General features: G+C 40.8%; 1 protein-coding gene across 1 annotated transcript in view; it reads right to left on the minus strand.

Moving 5' to 3' along the window:
- Positions 1 to 22673, minus strand: part of celf2 (cugbp, Elav-like family member 2) — a 216429-nt gene extending 193756 nt beyond the window's left edge. Inside the window, exon 1 of the mRNA XM_072377041.1 lies at positions 22451 to 22673. Within this exon, the coding sequence (XP_072233142.1) occupies positions 22451 to 22503 (53 nt within the window). The 5' untranslated portion in view covers positions 22504 to 22673. The remainder of the gene's footprint in view (positions 1 to 22450) is intronic.
- Between the last annotated feature and the right edge of the window lie 500 nt (positions 22674 to 23173).

The following is a 23173-nucleotide window of genomic DNA, read 5'->3' on the forward strand; positions in this document are numbered from 1 at the left end:
ACAAAGAGAGCCGCAATTGACCTGTGATAACCTGTGCACTTCATGGTCTTTCCCCCTTGTCTTGAAAATATACTTGATTAAGCTCAGAGGACCAAAGAAATCTACAGTTGCGTAGAAAAATAAAACCTACAAAAGCTGCACAAGTGTGACCAGACCATGTGAGACTCATTTGTGAAGTTGGAAATGTCAGCATAGTGATTTATAGCTGCTCTCAGAAGGATGGTATGTTTAGCAGTAAATTGTGGATTTACGATGCAGCCAGACATGAATGGATGGAAGTGAACATTTGAGCCTCAACACCTGCCCTTGCAGGCCTGTTTTAACACCAAGAAGCCTTGTATAGAGATGGCACATACACTACTTGTCGTCATAACACTATATGGCAGTCAGCCAGACACTGGAAATCTCATAGATTTTCAAGCATGAAACTGCTTAGTATCCATTGGAATGACTTTAAACTGGGGTGATCATGTGAAGCAAAATGTACATTACACGATAACCAATGTTAAACGGAAATCACGTGTTTACAGGCACAAAGTATGTCTCAGAAGTAAGATTTGCCCCCCTTTTTTCACCATTTCTTCTTCCATACATTTTCTACATTTCAATCTGCATTTGCCTTTAATCAAGCAGGCCCTGCTGTGCCACGAGGAACCCCTACCAGGCCAAAAAGTAACAGCAAATATCCATTCTGAAATCAATGATAATTTGCAGTTGGGAGCCTGTGCATGGCACAGTTGTGACCTCTGAGTCATTATCAAGAAAACTCTTGATGCTGTGTTAGCAGTATTGCTATAACAATGCCTTTTATTTACTGCACAGCAGATAATCAAAGGCCAACCTTTTTAACCAAAGCCAGCCACACCAACATGAATAATCTTTGAATATTCTCACTCTTTGCAGCATCGTCAGCGTTCATTTCGCTGGTACCGTTTCAATAATGGTAAGCATTTATTTAAATTATGCAGAGGTAAGACTTGCCTCAAAGGGCTGCAGAACAATAGCCTAAATTATTAAACCACGAATGCTGGATCTATCCAATGTGAACTAGTGATTTGACCAATTCATATTTTAAAACATTTTTGCTTCAACATGCAAAACACCGAAATTTTCGAGGAAAACCTCTGGATAACAGGCTATTGCAGCACAATTTCAGTCTAGACAAATGGACAATCACACTTAAGTGGGAGCCCTTCAAACAGTTTATAGATCTCACCAAAACCAGAGAAATGCTGACTCTGCTCTTACTCTTTACTTTGTGCGAGACTTTCTGACTGAAGAATACATTTTTTTTATCGCGATATCCTGATCCAATCTCGAGAATTGGATGAAGTAATTTTTTTCTTCCTTTTTTATTGTTTGAGGTCAATCATAACTCTGATCTTAAATTTCTATATTTTGTCAGTCGCTCCATAATACATCTGACCTAAGAGCTTGCCAACAGGTAACAAAGCGCTAATGGCAGCTACTTTTAATTCAACAAATTTAATTAGACACCTCGAGTCTAAACACTTGGCTTAATACAGTTCACTCAGCTAACTCAGGCCAAGGCTCCGTCAAAACAAGACACACTGAAGGAAGCTTTACAGAAAAGAGTAAAGTTTCTATGGGACAGTTAAATGAGGCAAAAAGGGTTACAGAAAGGGTGACTGAATTCATTGCTCAGGATGATCATGTTATTACTGTTGGCAGGAAAATGGGTTTTCATTGTCTTTGAAGACTGCCCTCTCGACACAGCGCTGACAAAACTCTACAGAAAAGTTTGCATCCATTGGCTTTACTTCAAACATTTGGAGATCTAATGTTTGCCTGTTGTCATTGCTTAGCGTTCTGCACACTGGATCTCTTCGCCATTTAATAGAAAGCAACTTAAGGAACACCGTGAGACGCGGCGGCAATACAAAGGCACTGAGGTGTCAAACATATACATGGACTGGGATTTGATGAACTTTAACTTATCCTCCTAAGATCCAAGGTTCCAGAGCTTGGGTTTTGTATGCATTTTAAATTTGTCCCCGCTATTTGGGATAAGTAGGACCTAAAAAGTATAAAAGCTTTGAACAGCAAGTAGTTCATGAGGACATAGGGTCTTTGTGGAGGGTAATTCACAAACAGTATGCTATAGGAAATATTACATTGAGACATGGTATTGGTAGACTCCAATTGGGCATCGGGTACTGAAAAGATCATGATGTGGACATCCCTACTTTTTCTTCTTCTTTTTCTTTCAGGGAAATCTATCAATAAGCTCGCTCTAGACTGTCATACTAGGTCTCAAATGTACTAACAAGCTCAGAGTGACTGCACAAATAGGTGACAACATATTTCTACTGCTTTATCTTCACAAAGCAAAGTTATTTGATGCTAAATTAGGTTCAAAATACATTTCTTATTCTGCAAAGGCTTGTACGCTTCAATTACTTTTGCAAGATAATTAAGAAACATCTATATTTCCAGGGCTGTAAGTCTATTTCTGTAACCCTGAATGTCTGAAATGTTTCCTTTCATTTGACTCTTTTGCTCAGTCGGTTTAACATCTGAAACTCTCAGCAACAGCTCAGTTTGAGCGGCTGTAGACTCAGGTTGAGAGACTGCCATGGATCAAATGTGGAAGTGGAGCGTGAATGGTGAAGGGCTTGAGGGTAAAGACCGAGCTGGCTCTACCTCTCCTTTTCGTTTCATTGTTTTTTTGTTGGGAGTCATTTGGAGCCGATCAACCTGTGAAATAGTGGGAAATAGTGACCCTGGGATCTCATCAATCAAATCCACATACTGTAGGATGCCCTGGAGGGGTCTTATGTGAGGAAACCACATCTGAATCTTTAGGAAAGCAACCAGGATTTATTTTTTACAGATATACTATCAAATTAAAGATTCCCATCATGGACCACTTCACTCTTGGCCAATATGGTTTGACAAGTCACTGCATGAATCTATCTTTGGGAAAATTAGCTATGAGCTTGACAACAAGGCCCTAAATTGGTCTTAGTCTAGTTTCTCTCTTTAATACTGCTGCAATGAGCTCATAGTGCTCGTCTTCTCCACAGCCCTCTCCATCCCGAAGAGCTTTAATCTCCCAGTGGGCCTCTGGGCGACCCATCTAACACACATTTGCATACATCTGCATATTTCCCATTAGGCTCCACTTGTTGCCTTTTCATGGAAAACTCGGATATGACGATGATCACCCTCAACAGTAATGGTCCTCAACAGTAATCTTTCATGCCTTTGTTCGTTCTTCCTTTTCTACCTGATATTTTTTTCCTCACACACTTTGGATCCCTTTTTTTGTCGACCCTCACTGCGTGTCTCTGTCATATTTGTGATCAGAGAGCAATATGGAGGTCTGATGCTGAGACAAAGAGAGAAGCTCCCGGTTAGATCAGAGGCATAAACTATGGCAAACCATCTGGGGCCAATGACAGCCTCTGGCCTGAGAGAACACAATAACAAGACAGAAGAAATGAATTCAGCACACAATGACCACGACTGAACCAGACTAATTAGATTAATATGTGATCAACTATTCAATTAGGCTCTTTCAGCTGCAGAGCTCAAGAGGTATGGATACATGCAAATGAGATGAGTGAGCACAAATTGAGAAAAAAAAGTCATCTCATGAGACTGAATGAATGAAGCATGTTAACAATGTTTACATATACAATGAAAAGTAGATTATTCTTTAATATACAGTGTTAACTTGCAATTTGAGTAATTTGACAACAAATTTCTTCTACTGATGTAAACTGAATAGATATGCTTCAACCTCATAAAAACCTCTTTGTGATCATTATACTCTGTGAACCATCTTACCTTGCTGTTCCCAAATATTATTTCATCTAGTCCTCTCTGAAAGCAGAGCATTCACCTTATTCTGATCCCGCTTGCTGCAGCTTCCTGAAATTGGATGTGTTGTCAGAAAAACTCTTTTCTTTGAAGTGTCACGTCATCAAACAACAATGAAATCTGATCTGCATTAAAAGAATGAAAGAAGTTTCATAAAAGACTGACCAGCACTAATACAACCATTTTCAGGTCACCTGTCCATTTCTTTTGAATCCAACCTGCTGACTTTGCAAGTAAATGTAACATAAATGTAACGGAATTTTGAGAAAGTGCGCTAAATTATTTACATTTGGTTTATCGAGATACATGAAAAATTCTCCAGCCAGAACTACAAAAAGAGAAGCGGGAACCATTATCACATAAACAATGTAATGTGTGTATTTGCAAGTCATGTGACCTCTGTACATCATTTTTCTGTTGGACCACTATTCATTGCACATCTCCCAAACCATTGCTTCCAAGTTTTTCAATTTTCTGTGTTCATCATAGCTGTTCAGTGCAATAAGAGCTGGGTGAAAATCTAACTTTAGACAGCTGAGTCACTTCCTATTATTAGATGCTATTTTCTCATTTTGTGAAGAGAGGTAGGCAAGTCATACATACCGTTTTAATACTACTTGGGGGGGCAGTTTCAGAAATAACTGAGGTATGGACTCATCCCTATTGGTACTGTTGTTGGTCCTTTAGCTTTGCTCTGCTGTGAAAAGCACTTTGACAGAAGTCAAAGTAGACAAAGATGTGTGTTGTGATGGAGTGAAACTAAGTCTTATAATGATGAAGACTGTCCAGTGCCGCTGTTGTCTGAGATTTTCATCTTTGCTTCTTTGGTGGTGTTAAATTTAGATGATAAGCTTGCATATGTTGTGACTTAACCAGACTTCACTCAGCAGCCGTACGAGAAACACTCACAGTAAAAGTTTGGATCTGCTCTTAGAATCTGATACTGTTGCAAATGGTGCACAAGGGCACATATGATAAAGAACACCTTGCATGTATCTCAGAGACACCAAAGCCTTCCTTAAGTGGCAACAACCCTTTACTTGAAAAATCTATCCACCAGATCGGGATTTTATGTGTCCAGATTTTGATCTGGATGATCAGGTTTTTGATAAACACAGTGTCCTTTTAGCTCCCGATAAACAACTGACCCTAAATGTTTCAAATAGAATAACTTGAATAGAATAAAATGGGTCACGGTAAGACTGGTCGCATTCATGTAGAGAAAATAAACTGTACGGCTACTTGCATTGCTGGATTTTACTCAGGATAACTAGTGGATAATTTTTTAGCATATAATGAGCAAATATTTTTAAATCATGAACATTTGGAGAACGATTAGTCACGTTTTTCATACAATTATTTAATGTACAGTTTCTCATAATTGTACATGCTTTATTAGCTTCTCATAACATAGTGTGAACTGTGCTTTTAAAATGACAGCTCGCTAAAGACGGCACCGTTCGCCAAAAGCATCAGTGCTTACCTTTCCCTTGCTGCTTAATTTTCTGTGGGGCGCTAATCAACTGCCTGTCTCTGCTCATGAATTTAGAGGGAAACCTCAAGCATTTAAATGTGCATTTAATTGCGTTGGTTCTGGAAGCGTCGTTAAGTAAGAGCTGAGAAATACATTTCTTAATGCGACTTAGTGATGCCCGGCAAATCAAAGACCATCAAGCGAATTAATGAGGGTGAGCAGTGAGCGCATTAAGAGTAGAGACGAAGCGCTTCCATAAACACATAAACAAATACACATCCCTCAACTAGACAGCAAAGAGAGAGGGATAGTGTGGAAGATGTAATAAATAGACTTCTCTGTCAATAGGCATGGTTCGCTATCCATTCCAGCACAATGCTCACCACTTTAATGGTGTAAATACACACACATTGACATGCAAACCTTTTCCTCTGCTATGTTTTTAAAAGGCAGACAGATGCTTCTTCAGCAGAGTTCCTTTGCTGCTGAATAGAGCAGCAAAATCTTCTGAAGAAGAGGAGAGGAGCAGGCAAAAGGTGGGGGGAGGCGGCAGCAGTAGGGAGGGTGAGGCGAAGATGAAAAAGAGGAGAACTAGAAATATGAAACCTTCCTGGTTATTAAAAGCTGTCTTGCGAGGGCAGCGCTCCTGTCGTTAAGTACTCCTTCAATTATTAACGGAGCCGCCGCTTTCATCCGCTGGCATATGAATGCCAATATAGCTTTAACACACACTTTCACTGATGGCCTTTTTTTTCTACTTCGCAACATGCAAACACACACCAAACACACATCAGGTATTCAGCCATAATTGTTGCAGAGCTGTTTAGGGAACGGGTCAGCAGTGAGAATGATTATGTAAAACTGAATGTTTTGAGACTGTCTGAGAGCTTTTCAGCATGAGCTAATCACTAGAGACAAAGAAAATAACTTCATCATCACACCCACTAAAGCATTTTTAACCTTAATCCAGCCTCTGGGGGGAGCTGCAGGTGTACGCTGGTGGACAGCAGCTCAAGGGTCTGACGCAATTTAGGGCATTTTTCTCCACTGTCAAGTGCCCGTCAAGTTTCGGCAATAAAGGAGAAGAGATAAGGAGAGATTTGTGATAGTTGGGATTGAACTGTGGGCAATAAGAGAGGAGCAGGAAGGTTTTAGGGTTTTATCCAACCTCTGTGTTTGCAGCTCCAAATGTTCCTGTGCCACTGATGAGACGGGCTCAGTTCACAGATTACCAGCACAAACGCTGCTCATGGGAAAGCTGGCATGGGGAGAGATCCAAACACACCAACATCAAGTGTAAAACTGTGTGCACTGGGTAGTGTAGAGGCAATCAGGATGACAGAATGATAATCATGCCAGAATCAGATGTTCTGCAAATGCAGGACATCACCCCCGTGATATACTGAGATTATATAAAGTTGGAGAATCTTAGATGATCCAACAGGGAGTAAAATTCCATTGCAATAATGCATAATAAACTGACTTTCTGATCCAATTTTTATTTAAGGCACATACTTAAAATAACTACAATGACAATATTGAGGATGTATCATTTATAAATCATTCATTTTTGCAGTAGATGTAAGATATTACTTCATTTTTGTTTGTCTTGTGACAAAGTGTCTTCGGCTGGTTCAGTTTGTTTTAAGTTCTTAGCTTTTCCCGAAAGCGGCACTCAGCTCTGTCGATGATTGGCTTCCTAAAACCTAAATCTCCTCCTAAAGACACTTTGTTGCGACAAGGACAGGAAGCAAGCTGCTTCAACAACACATTTTTCTTGTTTTAGCTTCAGGCGTGAAATAATTATCCATATCATAGAATTACAAAGAACGACAGCCATCTATACACTACAGGGTATTACCTGACCAAATGAAAGTGGTTTTGCAGGATCTTTTATATGCATGCTGCATTTGTAAGAAATAATTGTCAGGTTGGGTGCTGATGATGTTTTATGTGGGTCTTTTGGACAACTAGATCTGGTCAGCATAATAGGGAATGTTGGACTGATGGTGAGCACTGCTTATCGACCATGGCCCTGTAAGTTTCCACTCTGGAGATGGTGTGTGAGGCACTGGGGCGTGCTGACGAACATCCCCCAGGACTCCTGTCCAATTACAGCTCAAAATGAGCCAGAGGAACGCAGAGATTGGGCTGGTCGCACAAAGGTGATGATAGAAGGAGGGAGGGTGCTGAGAGATGGAAAGTTAGGGGCCAAGGATATGAGTGGCACTTGAAATTAATGGAGCAGGGTGGAGCGGGAGTCCCAGAGCTGAGCAGAGGGCCCAGTGATGACTTTAACTCCACCCTCAAGCAGCCAATAAGAGGTAAAAGGTTCCAATAATCTCAGGACACAGATTCCCAAGAGTTTAGCTGGTGCAGCGTGTATCCTCAACTTCAGCCACTGTGACGTGCCTGCGCATTAACTGTGCAAAGCACTATTACGGAAGGCCACACACCCCTGATGCTGAATTCAGCTCATAGCTGAGCTTAGAATTACAGGTTACAGTCCAAATTTCATTCTGACCCACATCACATAAAAAGTGACAAATCAAAAGATATCGGCAAAGATTTTAATAGACGCTGGTGCTAAGAGGCCTTTCATTTAAAATGTCATATTTGGAAGACTCTGCTCCAAGAGCTATTAAGCAGCAATGTGTTCGTCTATAAAAGAGCTCTTCTGTGTGTGATTGCCTTTTAATAGCCGTCCATACGTTCATGCTTCAGTCTAGCTTTAATGTTCCAGTGCACTGGGGACTGTCAGCGAGTGAGGGGAGAGAACCCAAGGCCTTGAAATGTCTCATCCAAATTACCGTCATCTTCCAAAGCGCGGTGTCGAGGGGATGAGATGAAATGTTATTATGCTGCTGTGGTGGAGCTCATCGCCGTGTATTCAGTGTGTACAGCAACTAGATATGACACAGGCAAAAACAAAAGTGTTGTCATATCATACACACACAAATTACAACAATAAATCTGATTTAATCTTATATATAAGTATAGAAATTACTGATTTAATTTGACGCAAATAATACCCTGATTTGACTATAATTCTACATTTGATCAAACAGCACTCAAGACCACTTGTTGAATCACTTCTATTGGCTTTAAAGGAGAATTAGGTGGGGCATGATAGCAACATATCTTTGAAAAATAAATTATTTTGAATTGAATTTTGAATACAAAGTAAGAGAGTCCAAAAATAACCTGCCATCAGTAAAATCTTCTCGTTGACAAAGTGCCCGAGTCGAGTGCTCCTGTGCTCCTTTGACAAAGAAAAGACAACTGTAGTCGACGCGAGAGGAAGGAAGAAAAGGCGATATGGAGGAACATGTGTAAAGTTTTGCCGTGAGTCTGTGGTGCTTTTAAACGTGTTCAGTCTGTCACGATCATGCTTGACTGTGTTGTTGCTTTGGCTTCTGAGTCTTAGGTGGGGCTGAACAGGTTTCCTGGGAGCGCAGGGCGGAGTCTGCGTTGCTCCTGCTGCCACACCTGCTTCTCATCTTCCCTCATCAGGACACCTTTATAGGAGCTGAGGGATCAACCAGTCTTTGCCACATTGTCTCACTACCTTAGTGGTAATTAGGGTGACACCAGTGTTTCCATTGTGAGTTATTCCAAGTACTTACCTTGTCTCTTTAGTGCATCGTTTCCCTCGTCCATTCTCTGTGCTCTGGTTTTCTCATGCCAGTATTGACGTCCATGGTTGGATTCCTTTCACCAACCTGTTCCACTTACCTACCTGCTTGCCCTGCCCCACCGCTGACTCAGAATCTTTGCACCACAGCCAGCACCCTCCCCTCCAGACGATTCCTTCTGGAACTAAGTAAGAACAAACCAACCAACCACAAACCATCCCCCTAACTTTCTCCCTCCTCCCTCAAGAGTTCCACGTCCGGCCGGATTCAGCTCTCGACCCTCCACAAACTCCACTTATCAATAACTACTAATTATACTCTGATTCACCTCGAGTCCTGTGTCTGCTAGGCGTCTAGCTGTGACACAGTCACATCAATGGCCTGTTAAGAGAGTGTAACCAAGGCAACAGACAGCAGGATTATGTCAAATGGAAATGCACAAAAGATGCAGAGATGCTTTGTTTAAAACATTTGCAACACTGACTTAGTGAAAAAGAAAAGTAGAGGAAAGAAAATGAAGACAAGTCAAATATTTAGGATTTAAAAACACAACATACATATAATTAACTCTGGGCTTGAGGGAAGGATTTTTTTGTGCCCCACTAAATGTGTATGTAGATGCATTAATCACACTGTGAGGCAATTTTTGGGACTTGAATCGAATATAAGGCGCAAAAAAGGTCTGCACAAAGAAAATTTAATCGTATCGATATTTCATGACTAAAAATTATTTTTGAGGTTAAAGCTGGGGATGGTAATGGCCAAAGGGACCAAAATAGGGTGCATGTGTTTAAATATCCACAATATATGTAACTCTGAACGAGCAAAGGTATTCGCAAGATACAGGACCAGTGCATTGGTTATAATAGGTGTCCAATTCCATTGCCTTATCATGTTCCTAATATGCTAGGCACAAACAAAACAGCTGATCCTAAATTAGTTGTATTTGTTTATCTGTCATCATGTCAAGTGAACTCTTAAGATTTAAATAAAGAGGAAATAACAAATTATTTTTACTTCCATTTATTGGTCCAAACTGCAAACTTTTTTTCCTTATTTTTTTTTTTTTAAATGAAGAGCCTAATTATTATGATTAATTTCAATACCAAACGTAACGTGGCTGTGATAGTTTATGTAAGAAAATTGGCAGAATTTTTTTTCCAAAGGAACATTTCTAGTCTCTATCCACTGCTCTAAAAATAAGAAAACTAGTCATTTGGTTCAGCCTTCAAAACACCAATGCTGTTTCAGAATTCAGCTAATGTGAGATACCCTGATTTAAACTTTGAACTCTTATAGGGGATAGGGTTAGGGTTGAGGGTATGTACAAGCGATGGATGGGCATTCTAAGTGATGTTTGAGGTTGACTAATCAAGACATTTTAAGTCAATTAGTCAAGACTTCCTCGCTAAACTACCATCAATCACCGAAGTAGTTATTTGTTCCAGTCGTTTGCTGTCGCGCGAGCATTTAGCTACAACAAAACTAGCTACATTTTTCTTTGTTTTTCATCTGGTCTTTTTGCACCTGAAGCACAAAAAAGTGGTCAACTATGTTCACCATTCTGACTAATCGATAACTCGTGCACATCCCCAGCAGTTAAAAGGCTGCAATTATGCTCATTAAGTTGAACTATTAAAAACACCTTTTGTTTACATTGCCATGTGTGAAGATTTAAAACAAAATGCTTAAAGCATGGTGGATATTTCTGTTCTTTCTTGCTGTGGAGCAATTTTAAAGTTGTACTTATTCATGAGTGTTGATAGTTTCAGTTACTTTGGAGTCTTCAGCCAGCAACTCAACAATAACCTATGTGATAAGCTGTGAAATGTGAAAGCTGGTAACTGAGATTTGTTTTCTTCAGGAACTCGATGCAGCTGACCGAGGGAATTTTTCTGACCTACTCTCTCGGAATTTCCTTCATTGCGTGCAGTTTTTCAGTGGCCATTTCTCTCTTTACGTCTTTCGAGAAACTTGGCTAATTTCAAGTGGCTCATGGAACAATTTAAACTCAAACACTGCATTATTCTTGTTATTCCATTGCGCTGTTTGTCTGAGATTGTATGTGCCACGCTATGAGAAGAACAGACTCTAATTTGTCCACAAGCCATGAACACATTCTATTATTGGTAGACCGAATACATGCAATGCATGATGGATGGCTAAAAAACCCCCCCAGCAGTTTTCAATTCTGAGAAATAAAATAAGAACTTGCATTTGTTTTCAGTTGCCCAATCAGACAACCACATGAGAATTTTCACTTTAGTTGTCCTGAGCAATCAGGCATCTGCTAATGTCAAACCCTGGATTTAGTTGTGGTGCTTCAATCAGTAAGTGAGGACAACTGAAACACAACTGGATTTGATCAGTTGGAGAGAGATGCTAACGTTATGCTAGATAACACAAGTTGTTGCTTTGACAGTTTGTAAATCAACATGAGCTCATCAAAGCAACACGCTATTAACCTGTTTTCTGTCCAGGTCCAGGTCTGGCATTTTCTGGTCTGCATGTCTCAGCAGAAAATTCTCAGGTTATTTTGAGGTCTGTTTAGCTCCCAGTTTTTGCTCTACCAGTAAAAGTCAGTAAATTCCTACCTCCTCTGCAGAACATATATCTCTCTCTTACACACAAATACACTTCAGATGGCTCTGGGGCTTTTACTTGAGTCATCTGACTGTAAGCAGAGCATTAAGCAGCAGTGTCCTTGTTTAAAATATACCATTTCAGCTGCTGCGCTAACAGCACACTTTACTGACCTCAATAGTTTTTGGGCCTCGAGAGTAAAACCCATCCATGTCAAGAAGAGATAAAACTAAGTGCTCAGAACATATGAACATCTTAAAAATAGAATAATCCAATAAAGTCATGTCATTTCAGTACATGTGAAGCTTTTTCGGATTTCTTTTTGTCTTTACCGTGAGAGATGTTCAGTTTCCCTTCTGTAGTTTGGGTTATCTTAAAAGCAGCAGTTTGTTGATTGAGAAGGTTTCTATTATTTTACCCATTTCTCTGTAACATTGGCAAACTGATTCAGTGGTTGTAGTGCTATGAATCTTTAAGGGTGCACTGAATAATCAATAAGTTCCTTGAATGCCATAAATAACAGTGTCATGGGCTCTTAGGCCAGCCAATTGGAGAACAACTGAAAGGTGTCACAGTGCAAAATGTTGCAACTTCAGCATTGTCTTTTCACTTCCTTTTGATGATTTTGATCTTCTTGGAAACCCAAGAAGGACGAAATCTCCAGTGTTGCATTGGACACAGAAAAGTTGATCATATTGTGCAAAAGGAGAGCACAATTGTTACTACACCGTGTAATCCTACAACTGAAAGGTTGGCATTTCCAGTCACGGTCGCCCTCCTTCACAGCAGGAGTTTGTTGAAATAGTTTTCCAAGTACAACAAAGACAGCAGTGCTTCTTAGAGTTACATCATGCAGTCCAAACATGCTCTTTTAAGGACATAGGAAATATGAAATTGCTTTTGTGATTGCAGGATTGGAAGCTTAAAAAATGATTAGTCAGAGATTGTTTCACAATAAGGACTGAACTATCTTTAAAAAGATTGGTTATTACAGTTTAATTTGACAGAAAATGCTCCTCCCATCACAAGAGCTCTGTAAGAACAAGCACCACCAAGGACTGCTGGGACAACACTCTTGATTAACATAAACAGCCTGTGATGAAGTCAACAAACCCAAAGCTTAGAATATTGAGGTGAGGCTGTGAAAGCTGATGGAACGTTACCATGTACATGTATAAAATGACCACATGTTACTCTGGTGGTCACTCAACTCAAAAAGCATGCATGGAGCACTAATGCAAATAAGTTTAGTAGTCCATGTAAATCAAGGACCTTCCAGGGGCTCCAAGTGACCAAAACATGCTTGTTCAAGCAGGTGAACAAGTCACAGGTGAGAATGATTGAAACGACACACACAATGGAAAGGTGAGTCAGTGACACACATGCAGCCTAGTGTGAATGGTCTTTTAACTACTCATAAGCCATAAACTAATATCAAACTGCAGATGCCATTTGGATGAGAGGTGGATCTTCAAGAATCAAGAAAAATAAGTCCAGTTGCCCTCATTCAAACTCTTGGGAGAAGGGCAAGTTGAACCTGACACCCATGAACTAATTATAGAAGGGACAAACGTGACTAGAAAAGACCCCAACATGCAAGAGGTCACTCTGAACAGTGTGCTAATCCATTTGAGTAAGAAAAATGACTCTACATAAAGGCTGTGCGTAGAAGATGGAGCCACCCTGATGTCATCCGTTGGTTTGCATTCAGTTTTGAAGCCTTAAATAAATCTTCAGGGTCTTCATCATTCTTTTTTCTTTTCTTACTGTGATATGTGTGAGGTATACAGCATGTAGAGCTGTACAAAAACAACTGACCACTGAAAACGTAGCCCTGCTCAAAGGCATACCCTCTTTTATAATCAGTTTTACTCTAGATTTGACCACATATGACTAAATGTACATCATGCTGTATCGTGACCATACATAAAGGTTGCTGAGGTAATAAATGATGTTAAACAGTTGTCCCCTGCTGGCTGTGAGCAAGAATGTGGGACTGTGACACTGGCATCACCTTCTCTTTTCAGACCCAGAGGCAACATCCATCTTTTATATACAGTCTACGGCTCTACCTCCAAGACTCAATTAGTATCCAAGTTTAGGTCTTGGATATGAGGGATGCAGTGGACCCTTAAAGTTACCATGTATAAGTTTAAGAACAAAGATGTTTGAAAAAATATAGCTGTTATCTAATACTACCTTTCAATAATTAATTTATATTGGTTTACTAAATTAATTGTTAGGATTTTACTACCTTTGTATGAGCCTCTTATACCCACTTGTGCAGCAGGTCCTTCTTAGGCAGTTCTAAGTGTATTCAAATGTTGTCGACATTGTGGTATTTGACTTTTTTTAAGACAATGGCAAGGGAACCTGCCATAGCTGACTGTGATAATTAGTTGATAATTAAACACCACACAATTACTTTTTTTTGTGGAGCTTCTGTTTCCTCGCCTGGGTTGCAAGCAAGCAGGCGAGTCCAAAGATCTACTTGTGTAGAAGAGGACAGCTGTTTTGTCTAAAGTTAACCAGTGGCCTAATCTTTGTTCGCTACGATAATATTTATGGTGTAAAATCTGAAATACTTCCAAAAATGACTTCTTAGATTATTTGGTGTCACGATCTGCCACGTAGGGCGTATTTGCTTGCTGGATGTCTCCATTTCTATTAGCTTAGCAAATAATGTTAGCCTATTTTCAAGGTCTAGGTGATACTAGAGCAACCTCTGCAGGATCACAAAGCAAACTACCTCTAATGGTCTGATGCATCATTCTGTACATCTTCTATGGGCTATTTCTAAAATTCAAACTAATGTTCCCAGTTTCTACATGATCATACAGATGTTTGAACCTCTGAGAACAAATTAAAGCCCCTATAAAGCCACACAGAAGAAGACTCTGCTTAAGAGACCAATAGAGAAAAAGAAAGTGGAGGAATCTGCCATTTTAGATATATTTTCTTAGACTTTTCTTTAAAGATACAAATTTGAAACATGGAGCATCATAATTAATGCAAGAATCGACTTTGTTAAAGAAGTGAAAACCATTTTAGGAAAGACTTAAAATATCTGCGTTTAATTCTGTAAGGAAATTGCTGATGAAGAACAAATGACTTTGGATTGAGATCGAATTTGCTTGTTTTCTTCTAAACAGGACATTTGACCTACTAATGCAAAGGTATTCTATTGTTAGATAGTGGGTGGATAGCATTTGAGATGGTTGCTATCTCCAACATAACTACTAGATGTGTATTATTATATAATGTTCCTTTAATGATGTGTACAACTGCTGTTGCAAAAAGAGTGAAACTGTGGGATACAGAGCTCCACAACATCACAAGAGCAGCGTGTACGATTTAGTGACGTCTAGTGGTGAAACTGCAGTTTGCAACCCACTGACTGACCCTTTAAAGAGAGTAGGAGAATTTATAGAGACTGCTAAATACGCCAGAAAATAGAGCCTGGGTTTGTCTGTTCTCGGCTACTGTACAAACCAGGACTGTCTTCGATATAAAAAGATGATTTTGAAATAAAGAAAACACAACGAGTTGATTATGCTGGCAGTCTAAACCTAAAGCACAGTCATATATGCAAATGTATTGCAAAAATATTACTGTATTTAAAATTTTTGTACATTTGAGGTCCTTTTAAAATTCAAAAATTGTAAAAATTTGAAATAGCATTGCTCAGAATTCGTTGGTAAAAGGGGTTTTTCCTGTCTCTTCACAATAACATGACAAGTCAGAGTCTGGAGTGAATCAACTCTGCTTATTACATCATACAATGTTACTGTAAGGTCTCCACCCTGCAGCACTGTTCTATTTTCAACACTATGTGAGTGTGTGTGTGTGTGTGTGTGTGTGTGTGGGGGGGGGGGGTGTCAGCATCATCTATTTAAGAGTACACTGCATGTGTAAATCCAATTTCTTGGATTGGTTGATCATTTTCAACTGGCAGTATCATACCTGAGGACATTTTCCATTTTCGCAACTGTTAGCCTCTTTGCATCTGGGCTTAGGTGGCAACCACATTTTGTCATAAAAGAGGAGAACAAAGGGTCGTCTGCCTTCATCATGATTAGATGATTGTTTAGCAATATGCTTAGACAAATTTGGCAGCTGGTGTGCCTTCATAAACCAAAAACCGTTTCTGTTGATTAAAGATGTCTGTCGACCCTCTGTAGTCAACCGGCTTTATTTCCCGCTCTGTTCTGCCCAGACAGCTTCTTTAAAAGACAAAACCAATCCCGTCTACTCTTTTATTCGCTTTTTCTCTTTAGCTTGCTCTGTTTTAATTCCCTCTTTTGTTCTCTCCCTTTTGCAACCCTCCAGGGTCACCATCTGCATGGCAACACTCGCAGTGTGACACTTCCACAACCCTAGGAGCGAGGGAGGAAAGGAGCAACAGAGAACAGACCTATCTCTCTCTGTTCACAGGCCACCCATAATTCATTTGCTCTCCCTCTCATCCCCTCTACACTTTCCTTTCCCTGCAGTCTGAGCACAAGTGTGAAAGCGGATCTTTTCTGGAATGAAGCTGCTGACAGTCATTTTTTTTTTTTGTAATGCCATTTTAAATGCGACCTTTACCACACAAAACCTCATTCAGAAAAAACTACATTATGGAGTGTGGAATTGTAAAATTTGAGGCATGTAATGAAGCAAACTGCTTTTTAAGTGCAACGTCGATATGCCGCATTTATTGTTCTACATGTAACGATCAACTTTTCAAGCTGATTAAAAATAAAAAGCAAACAAATAATTTGCGAAAAATTTCCTTTACAGATAGCCTTGAGAGTTACACATATTCAGTCTGACCTATTGGTGTGACCCATGTCAAACTAAACTCTCACTACGATTGGTCAGTTGTTATTTGGCTTCTGGTCCTTTTCTCTCTCTTTTTGGCTTCACTGCGCGCATCCATCAGTCACACACATACAAGGATTATTTCCTTCTTTCTCCTTATTTACACTGGGCAGAGCGCCAGTGTTTTTCTTTCCTTTGCCGACTCTCACCTCTCATCCCTCCTCCTCCTCCTCCTCCTCCTCCACCCACACCCATCCACCTCATTTCAGTTGCAAAGGAAAACTCCTAATTTATTCAAATAAGATCCATTTTTCCCATTCTCTTTCTCTTCCTCACTGTCTTCCAATTTTCCCCATGGCCACATGCATGTAGATGATCATGGTGAAAGGGGGGGGGCAAGCATGGGGAAGGGGAATCCAAATATCCATGTTGGAAGAAAGCTGGAGAAATCTGTCATGGATTGTTAAGTGGATGAAAAAAAAAAAGAAAAAGAAAGGGTGGAAGAAAGAGTACACTCTATACTTCCTCTGTCTCTGAGGCCATACGGTATAAAGACGGTTGTGTCTCACTGGGGGGAAAACACTCACACTCACTCGGGTTTAAAGCTTCTTTATGGGCCCGGCAGCCGTCGTGCACATGGCAGCAGCACCTTTGAGAATAAGACTATAACAAAGTACAGCACTAAAATACAGCCAGAGGGAATGATTAGCGCGTGTGTTTACGTGTGCGCGTACCAGAGAGCGCGAGGCAGCTGGTGGAAAAGAGAGCGCCATGCTCCAGGTGGTGCATTATTAAACAGATTTGTCACTTTGGGCCAGTGGTGTTAAGTGTGTGCGTTTGTCTGCCGAGACCAATGTATCGGTTGCAACGAGCAGCGCGGATTGAGATGGAAATCAGTGAAAGAAAAAAAAAGAGTCTTGAAAAGTAATAGGGGAAATAAAAGCACAAAAAAAACGAGATTGATATGAAGATGTTTGAAAAAGTGAGAAAGAAATGGGCATTAAGGGAAAAAATGTCTTTAGGGTTAGTCATTTGTTGCACATAGTTGATCTAAATATGTATATTGCCTCAAGCTCACTGACTACATTGTATGTATGAAGACACACTCACAGTTGTCTTCACGTCCTTGCAGAGAAAATAATATGAATCTATATCAATCATCCTAACCCTGATAATAACCACTGAACCACCCCAAAATTTAAGCCTTTACACTGCTGAGTACAGATTAATGTCCTCACAACATGAGCATTACAAGCACACAAACACTGTCATGTGGGGTGTGTGTTACAGTTTTGTTATAAATCCCTGCAGCTGCTGTTGACTAAGCTGATCTTTGCTGGATGGAGTGAGCAAAAAAAGAAAAAAAAAAGCAGGCTCCTGCGCATGCCATGGCAGGAACACTTGTTCTAGACAAAAAAAAATAGCATTAAAGAGACAGACATTGTCCTCTGTGTATGTCTGTGTGTGCACTGTCTATGATCTGGAAGCCTGCGGTAGGTAATCTTACTTTTGCAAGAAATCAAACAAGACGAATGCTGAAACTGCCAACAAATACAGAGGATAGGATGAGAACAGAGAGTCCACGCATGCACACCGGCTCACACCGACGCGCACACAATGTAACGTGCACACACGGTTTCAAAGGCTGAGAGTGATTCAGCATTACGACCAAAATGTCTTGGTAAAACCAGCACCATAGCCAGGTATTGAACTCTAATGGGACGAAGAGATACGGGATGAACTTTAAAACAATTTTGTACACTTTCCAATTTCTCTTGATGGTTTTGCTCTTGAAAATCTTGAGAATAACAGCGTTTTCTCCACAAAAAAACGCTAATCTGAATCATAATATAATAAACGTGTAGCTTCTTAAATCCCAAGATGTCCTGCCACTTAGGAATTAGCAATGGTTACGTCGCAGCAGGTACACTGAGGGGTAGATAAATCTCCTGCATGTATACATATATTCTGACATATAGAATATATCAGAATATATCAGAATATATGTAACTCTTGCCTACTCTTCACTTCTTTTTTCTCTTCTTTCTGCACCTCTCTGCTTTCTCCTATCTCCATCCCTATGTCATCTTTTCTCTGTCGCTTATGTTTTATGACGCACCCTTGTCTCAGCTATATAATTATCTCTTTCTGATTCCAGGGAGTTCGGAGAAACTCAGCCCTCCCTTTCTTTCTCCTTCTGCCCGCCCCGTCCGCCTCCGTCACTCAGACACTGAATGCTGTATTGTTCCTTGTCGCTACAAAGGCTTGACTGGCAGCTGTGGGTAGCTGAGAGTGAATGCTGAGCCCGCCTTCCTTCCTGGACATGGTCGTTATAAGACAAGCTCCAGTGGGGATGCTTCACTTGGCAAAAATGCAAATAAGTCCAGACTGGAGTTCTAATTTAAACTCAACTTTCGAAATGAAACCTCACAAGAACCAACAACAAATGGAGGCAATACGGAACTGCAAAGTTCCGATCTTTGTCAACTCAACAAAACGTCCTAAAAATAGCTTCTCGGGATGTCATATGACCAAATCAGCATCATCATTCCTTATGCGCCAAATTCAGCTTCAGCGACCAGTGTCCAGTGAACAAATCAGAGAAGGAGGGGGACAACAACGGCGGTCGTCAATAAGATAATATCATAGCAATGAAAAGATATCCTGGATGAAATGTGCCAACAAAGGCAGCGACTGAATAAAAAACAGAAGAAGACTATCAAAACTTCGAAAGGTTTATGTTAAGTGAATTATAAATCCAGCAACATGGCTGTGCATGACTCTGATTAAATTATGCCTGCATTAACGAAAAATTGGCATTAATAAACCTTTTCCATCACGAAAAGAAAGAAACTGTTGTAAAAACTATGTGGAAATGTTCAAATTTGAACTCTCTGCCGTTTCAGCCCGAAAATATCAGATCTACCTTTACGAAATGTTTTCACCGGTACCCTTTAGTTAAAACTCTTGGAGATAAAGCGCCTTACACATTCTCATGCCACACTCACACACACTATCAGAGGGGATTTAAAGATTCAAACAGTGGTCTAGGTAATTAGGCAGATGGATTTGTGCCTCTCTTCCCGCTCCGGCGGGATATAAAGCGACACATAACGCAAGCGAACAAACTCTTTAAGTGGATTAATTAAAACCAACACTGCAGGGTCAAAGGTCAAGCCCCCTTTTCAGTGTCCACCTCCTCGCTCTTCTCTTTCTGTCCCTCCTGTCTTGCTCCAAGTGCACTTGAGCTGCAGGACGGAGCGAGAGAACGGATTTCGATGATTGGATGACGGTGAAAACGGACCCAGAAGAGACAGAGGAGGGAAAACGGATGGTCGAGGCAATGATGGTGGAGGTGTTTTTAAACATAAGGGTACGAATTTCAAGACTAATTTTCAAATTAGTACTGAAAATTCCTTCTTGTTCCAATATTCAGTCTTTACTTTGGCTGGTTTCTCTTTGAAAAAAGACTGCTGAAAATCCTTTACCTTCTGTTTGTATCTTGATGGTAAAGGACTAAATCAATACAGAACAAATCTAATCTTCGCCGTGCACGTGGAAGCTGAATGTAATCAAATGAAATTAATACTGCTGTTTCTCATTATGGAATAACTGAGCTGCGCTTCAGATATGTGACATGCACTGTGAGCAGGCAGATTTCTAACATCAATGCACAGTGCTCTCTGGGGAACATGAGTGCGTGTTTATACATGTGTGTGCAGCCTGGTACAGTATGCAAAAAAAGCCCAGATAGTGAATGAACGGGAGAAGACACGCCCTGTCGATAATCAGATGACACTAGTTTCAACAAATGCATGTGCACACATTTGTCACTTACAGTACATTAACTCCATGCTGCAGTTAAGTTAAATCAAAATCTACAATGAGCCGCAATAATCAGTTAATGGTTGTAATGTTGCATTTCTTGCTGCATGTGTCACAGCAGAGAAGTCCCTTCTTCCATCTGTGATGGTACCTTTGCTGATGGTGAAATGCGGTTCTAATGGATCACACAGTCATCGCTGTTGTACAGCCATTATATATATTATGTTATGTAAAATGCAAAAAAAACAGTATTAAACTAGATCCAGCGTTGGCACGCCTTAACGCTTCCCTTTGTTCAATTGAGACCCAACAATAACAACAAAAACACACACTGTCTTGTTACGACTGTGTCTCTAAGTGTGTCTGTGTGTGTGTGTGTGTGTGTGAGCGTGACGGAGGTGAGTCTCATTAGGGAGAAAACAAGAATGTCGCTGAGGTGCTTCATTATCATACATGATTGAGAAATGTGTTTCTGGTTTCTGGGCGTGCTAGTGTGAGCCTGTGTGTCTGTGACCTCGAGAGAGTAAAAGTGTGTGTGTGAGCAACGGGCTGCCGGTGAGCTGGTCTTTATTAAGATACATCGTCTTTGGAGAGGGACAGCTGCTCCTGCCTCTAATCTGAGAGAACAAAGGTTTAATAAAGCGAAGAGACAAGAGACAGAGGGGAGGTAAATACTTCCTTCTCCTCATGCAATCCTTGCTTGCTTCCTTTTCCTCACTGCTCATTTGCTTCTTTTCCTTTTTAGCCACTGATCCAACTCTGCTTTTAAGAGGTGACAGCAAAATCAAACTCAATGGATTATTTTTCTGTGGAAACGCTTTCAAAACATAAACCCCCTGATGCTCATTGACCTTTGCCTTTTCACCTGTTGAGCAAACATTCGTGTCTCGAGGCCAATATATCAATTATTAACTAGTTATCTGTGCTAAAATTAATTAAAGCGATATTTTTAATGCTGTCAAGAGATCTGTCCCCATTAGGCAAATGGACCGCGAGGAGAGTGCGTCCACAGCAAAAGTCTTTACTGCGGCTATTTATGAGTGTGTGTCAGGTCAGCTGCATGCCCTATTTCTCAGTCTGAATGGTCATCAGTGCCTGTTTGGGAATGACATCATTTAAGTCCCCCTTTGGTCCATCAGCAGTTCACTGAAATATGCCTGCTCTACATTCCTTCACTTATTTTCTATTTTGGATTTGTGGATAATGATAGTGGGATGGAGGGCAGCAGAGGCATAAAATGATGAAAGAGGGGAGAGGAAGCATTAAAAGAATAATTTGAGGGTCTTGAGGGTTCTGTCTCCCCTCTCCCTCTCTAAAATAGAATTTGCGATAGTCCTCACTGAGTCTATCAAGGGAATAATGACTTATTTATCAAATAGCTGAAATATTCAGGGACAAGGCCTTTTAAATTCCAGCTTTTTAAATTCATAGGCTTTTCTGCTGAGATGCTTAATGACAGTGAATGTATTCATAGTGATTTGCAGGTCCAATACTTAGCCTTATGTCCTACCTGTGAGTCTAATAGGTGTTTGACAAAAATGAGTGCTCACTGAAGACAAGCAGAGAAGTTTCACCTTTGACCTTATGGGAGGCTCAGAATCAAAATGGTATCAGGACCGCAGTCATGAGCCCTGATCCAAGAAATAAATTGATGTGTTGCTCGAGCAAAGCTGAAAGCATGTTTTGCAGCTCTGGAGATAAAATTTAATGTTCTCTAACTGTGCGCTGCGGCAGGCAATCAGCCATGAGTAAATGTTTCAAGATAAATTCCTGGAGGGGCGTACTTTTTCTGGCAGCGCATGAGCTCAACATTTGGAGGGACCATATCAGTTTGGGAGGGGGGAGTAAAGGGGTGGGAGGGGTAGTTATGGGGGGAGGTTGATAAATGAAATTTAATATTACTTCAAGGCTGAAATGGGAGAAGTTTGGAGATAATGCTGATGAAGCGCCGTGCGGGGCAGCATCGAGGGTTAATGAGATGTACGCGGACACAACAGCTTGCATGCGTCAGACTCATGACAGGGCAAGGGAAAAGAGGAAGAGCAGCTCAGAAAGTAGAAAGTGCGCTGTTTTCGGAGCAGATTATAGTCAAACGGCGCAAACCGTGCGTAATTACGCACAGTGGCGCCACTACCATAGCTCAGAGGGCGACGGCGACCTCTTGTCAGCGTCGCGTCCCACCCTTATTTTCTCCGAAACACCACCTCACTCCTGCTGCTATCCACTCTCAGCTATCTCCTCGTTCACAATGGCGAGACTGTGGAGGAACTGACCGGGCGCTTACCTTAACACGTTCCAGCTTTTCAGAGGGTCCAGGTCTGAAATTATAGAAACCATGGTCGACTGGCTGGGCAGCACCGGGAGAGGGAGGGGGTGCAGCAGAAAAAGGTCGAAAGAAAAAGCGGCGTAAAGGCTGTAAACTCCGTCTGCGAATGACAGCGATTGCTCGGATGCAACCCGTCCTGGTTGTTCAGTGGGTGATGAGCGCTGTCACAGTTCTCTCTCTCTACCTCTCTTTCTCTTTCTCTCCCTCTCCTTCTCTCTCGTGCGCACTCTCTCCGCCCCCTCCTGTACAAAGCCTGCGCTCAGCAGACGCGTCTCCGAGCTTCCTCCGGTCCCTTTTTCACAAGCAGGCAGCTGCTGCTGGGAAAACAGCTATACGGTAAAGCAGATGAGGGTAAAACCTACCTGTAAACATCATTTACTCATTTTCTGTGTAAAACACACAAGCGGAATAAAGTTTTAGCACCATTCTTGAGGGCTGACTCGCCGTGAAGGTACACAAAGCAACAGTATCCATTTTAGTTTAGTTTTCTTGCATTCTTAGGCTTAAAACTGCAAATTGTTAATGAGGATATGTGAATCAGTGCTTTTCTTTTCACCGTTTTGAAGCATACCACAAAACCCTTGAGCAGAAAAACGCTCGTATGATGGTTTGCATTTGGAACAAACAAAATTACAAGCCTACTCGCAGCTAAAAAGACTAAATAGTTTATGGGAATACAAC

The sequence above is a fragment of the Leuresthes tenuis genome, unplaced genomic scaffold (assembly GCF_036924035.1).
Source record: "Leuresthes tenuis unplaced genomic scaffold, fLeuTen1.0.hap1 SCAF_23, whole genome shotgun sequence".
NCBI lineage: Eukaryota > Metazoa > Chordata > Actinopteri > Atheriniformes > Atherinopsidae > Leuresthes > Leuresthes tenuis.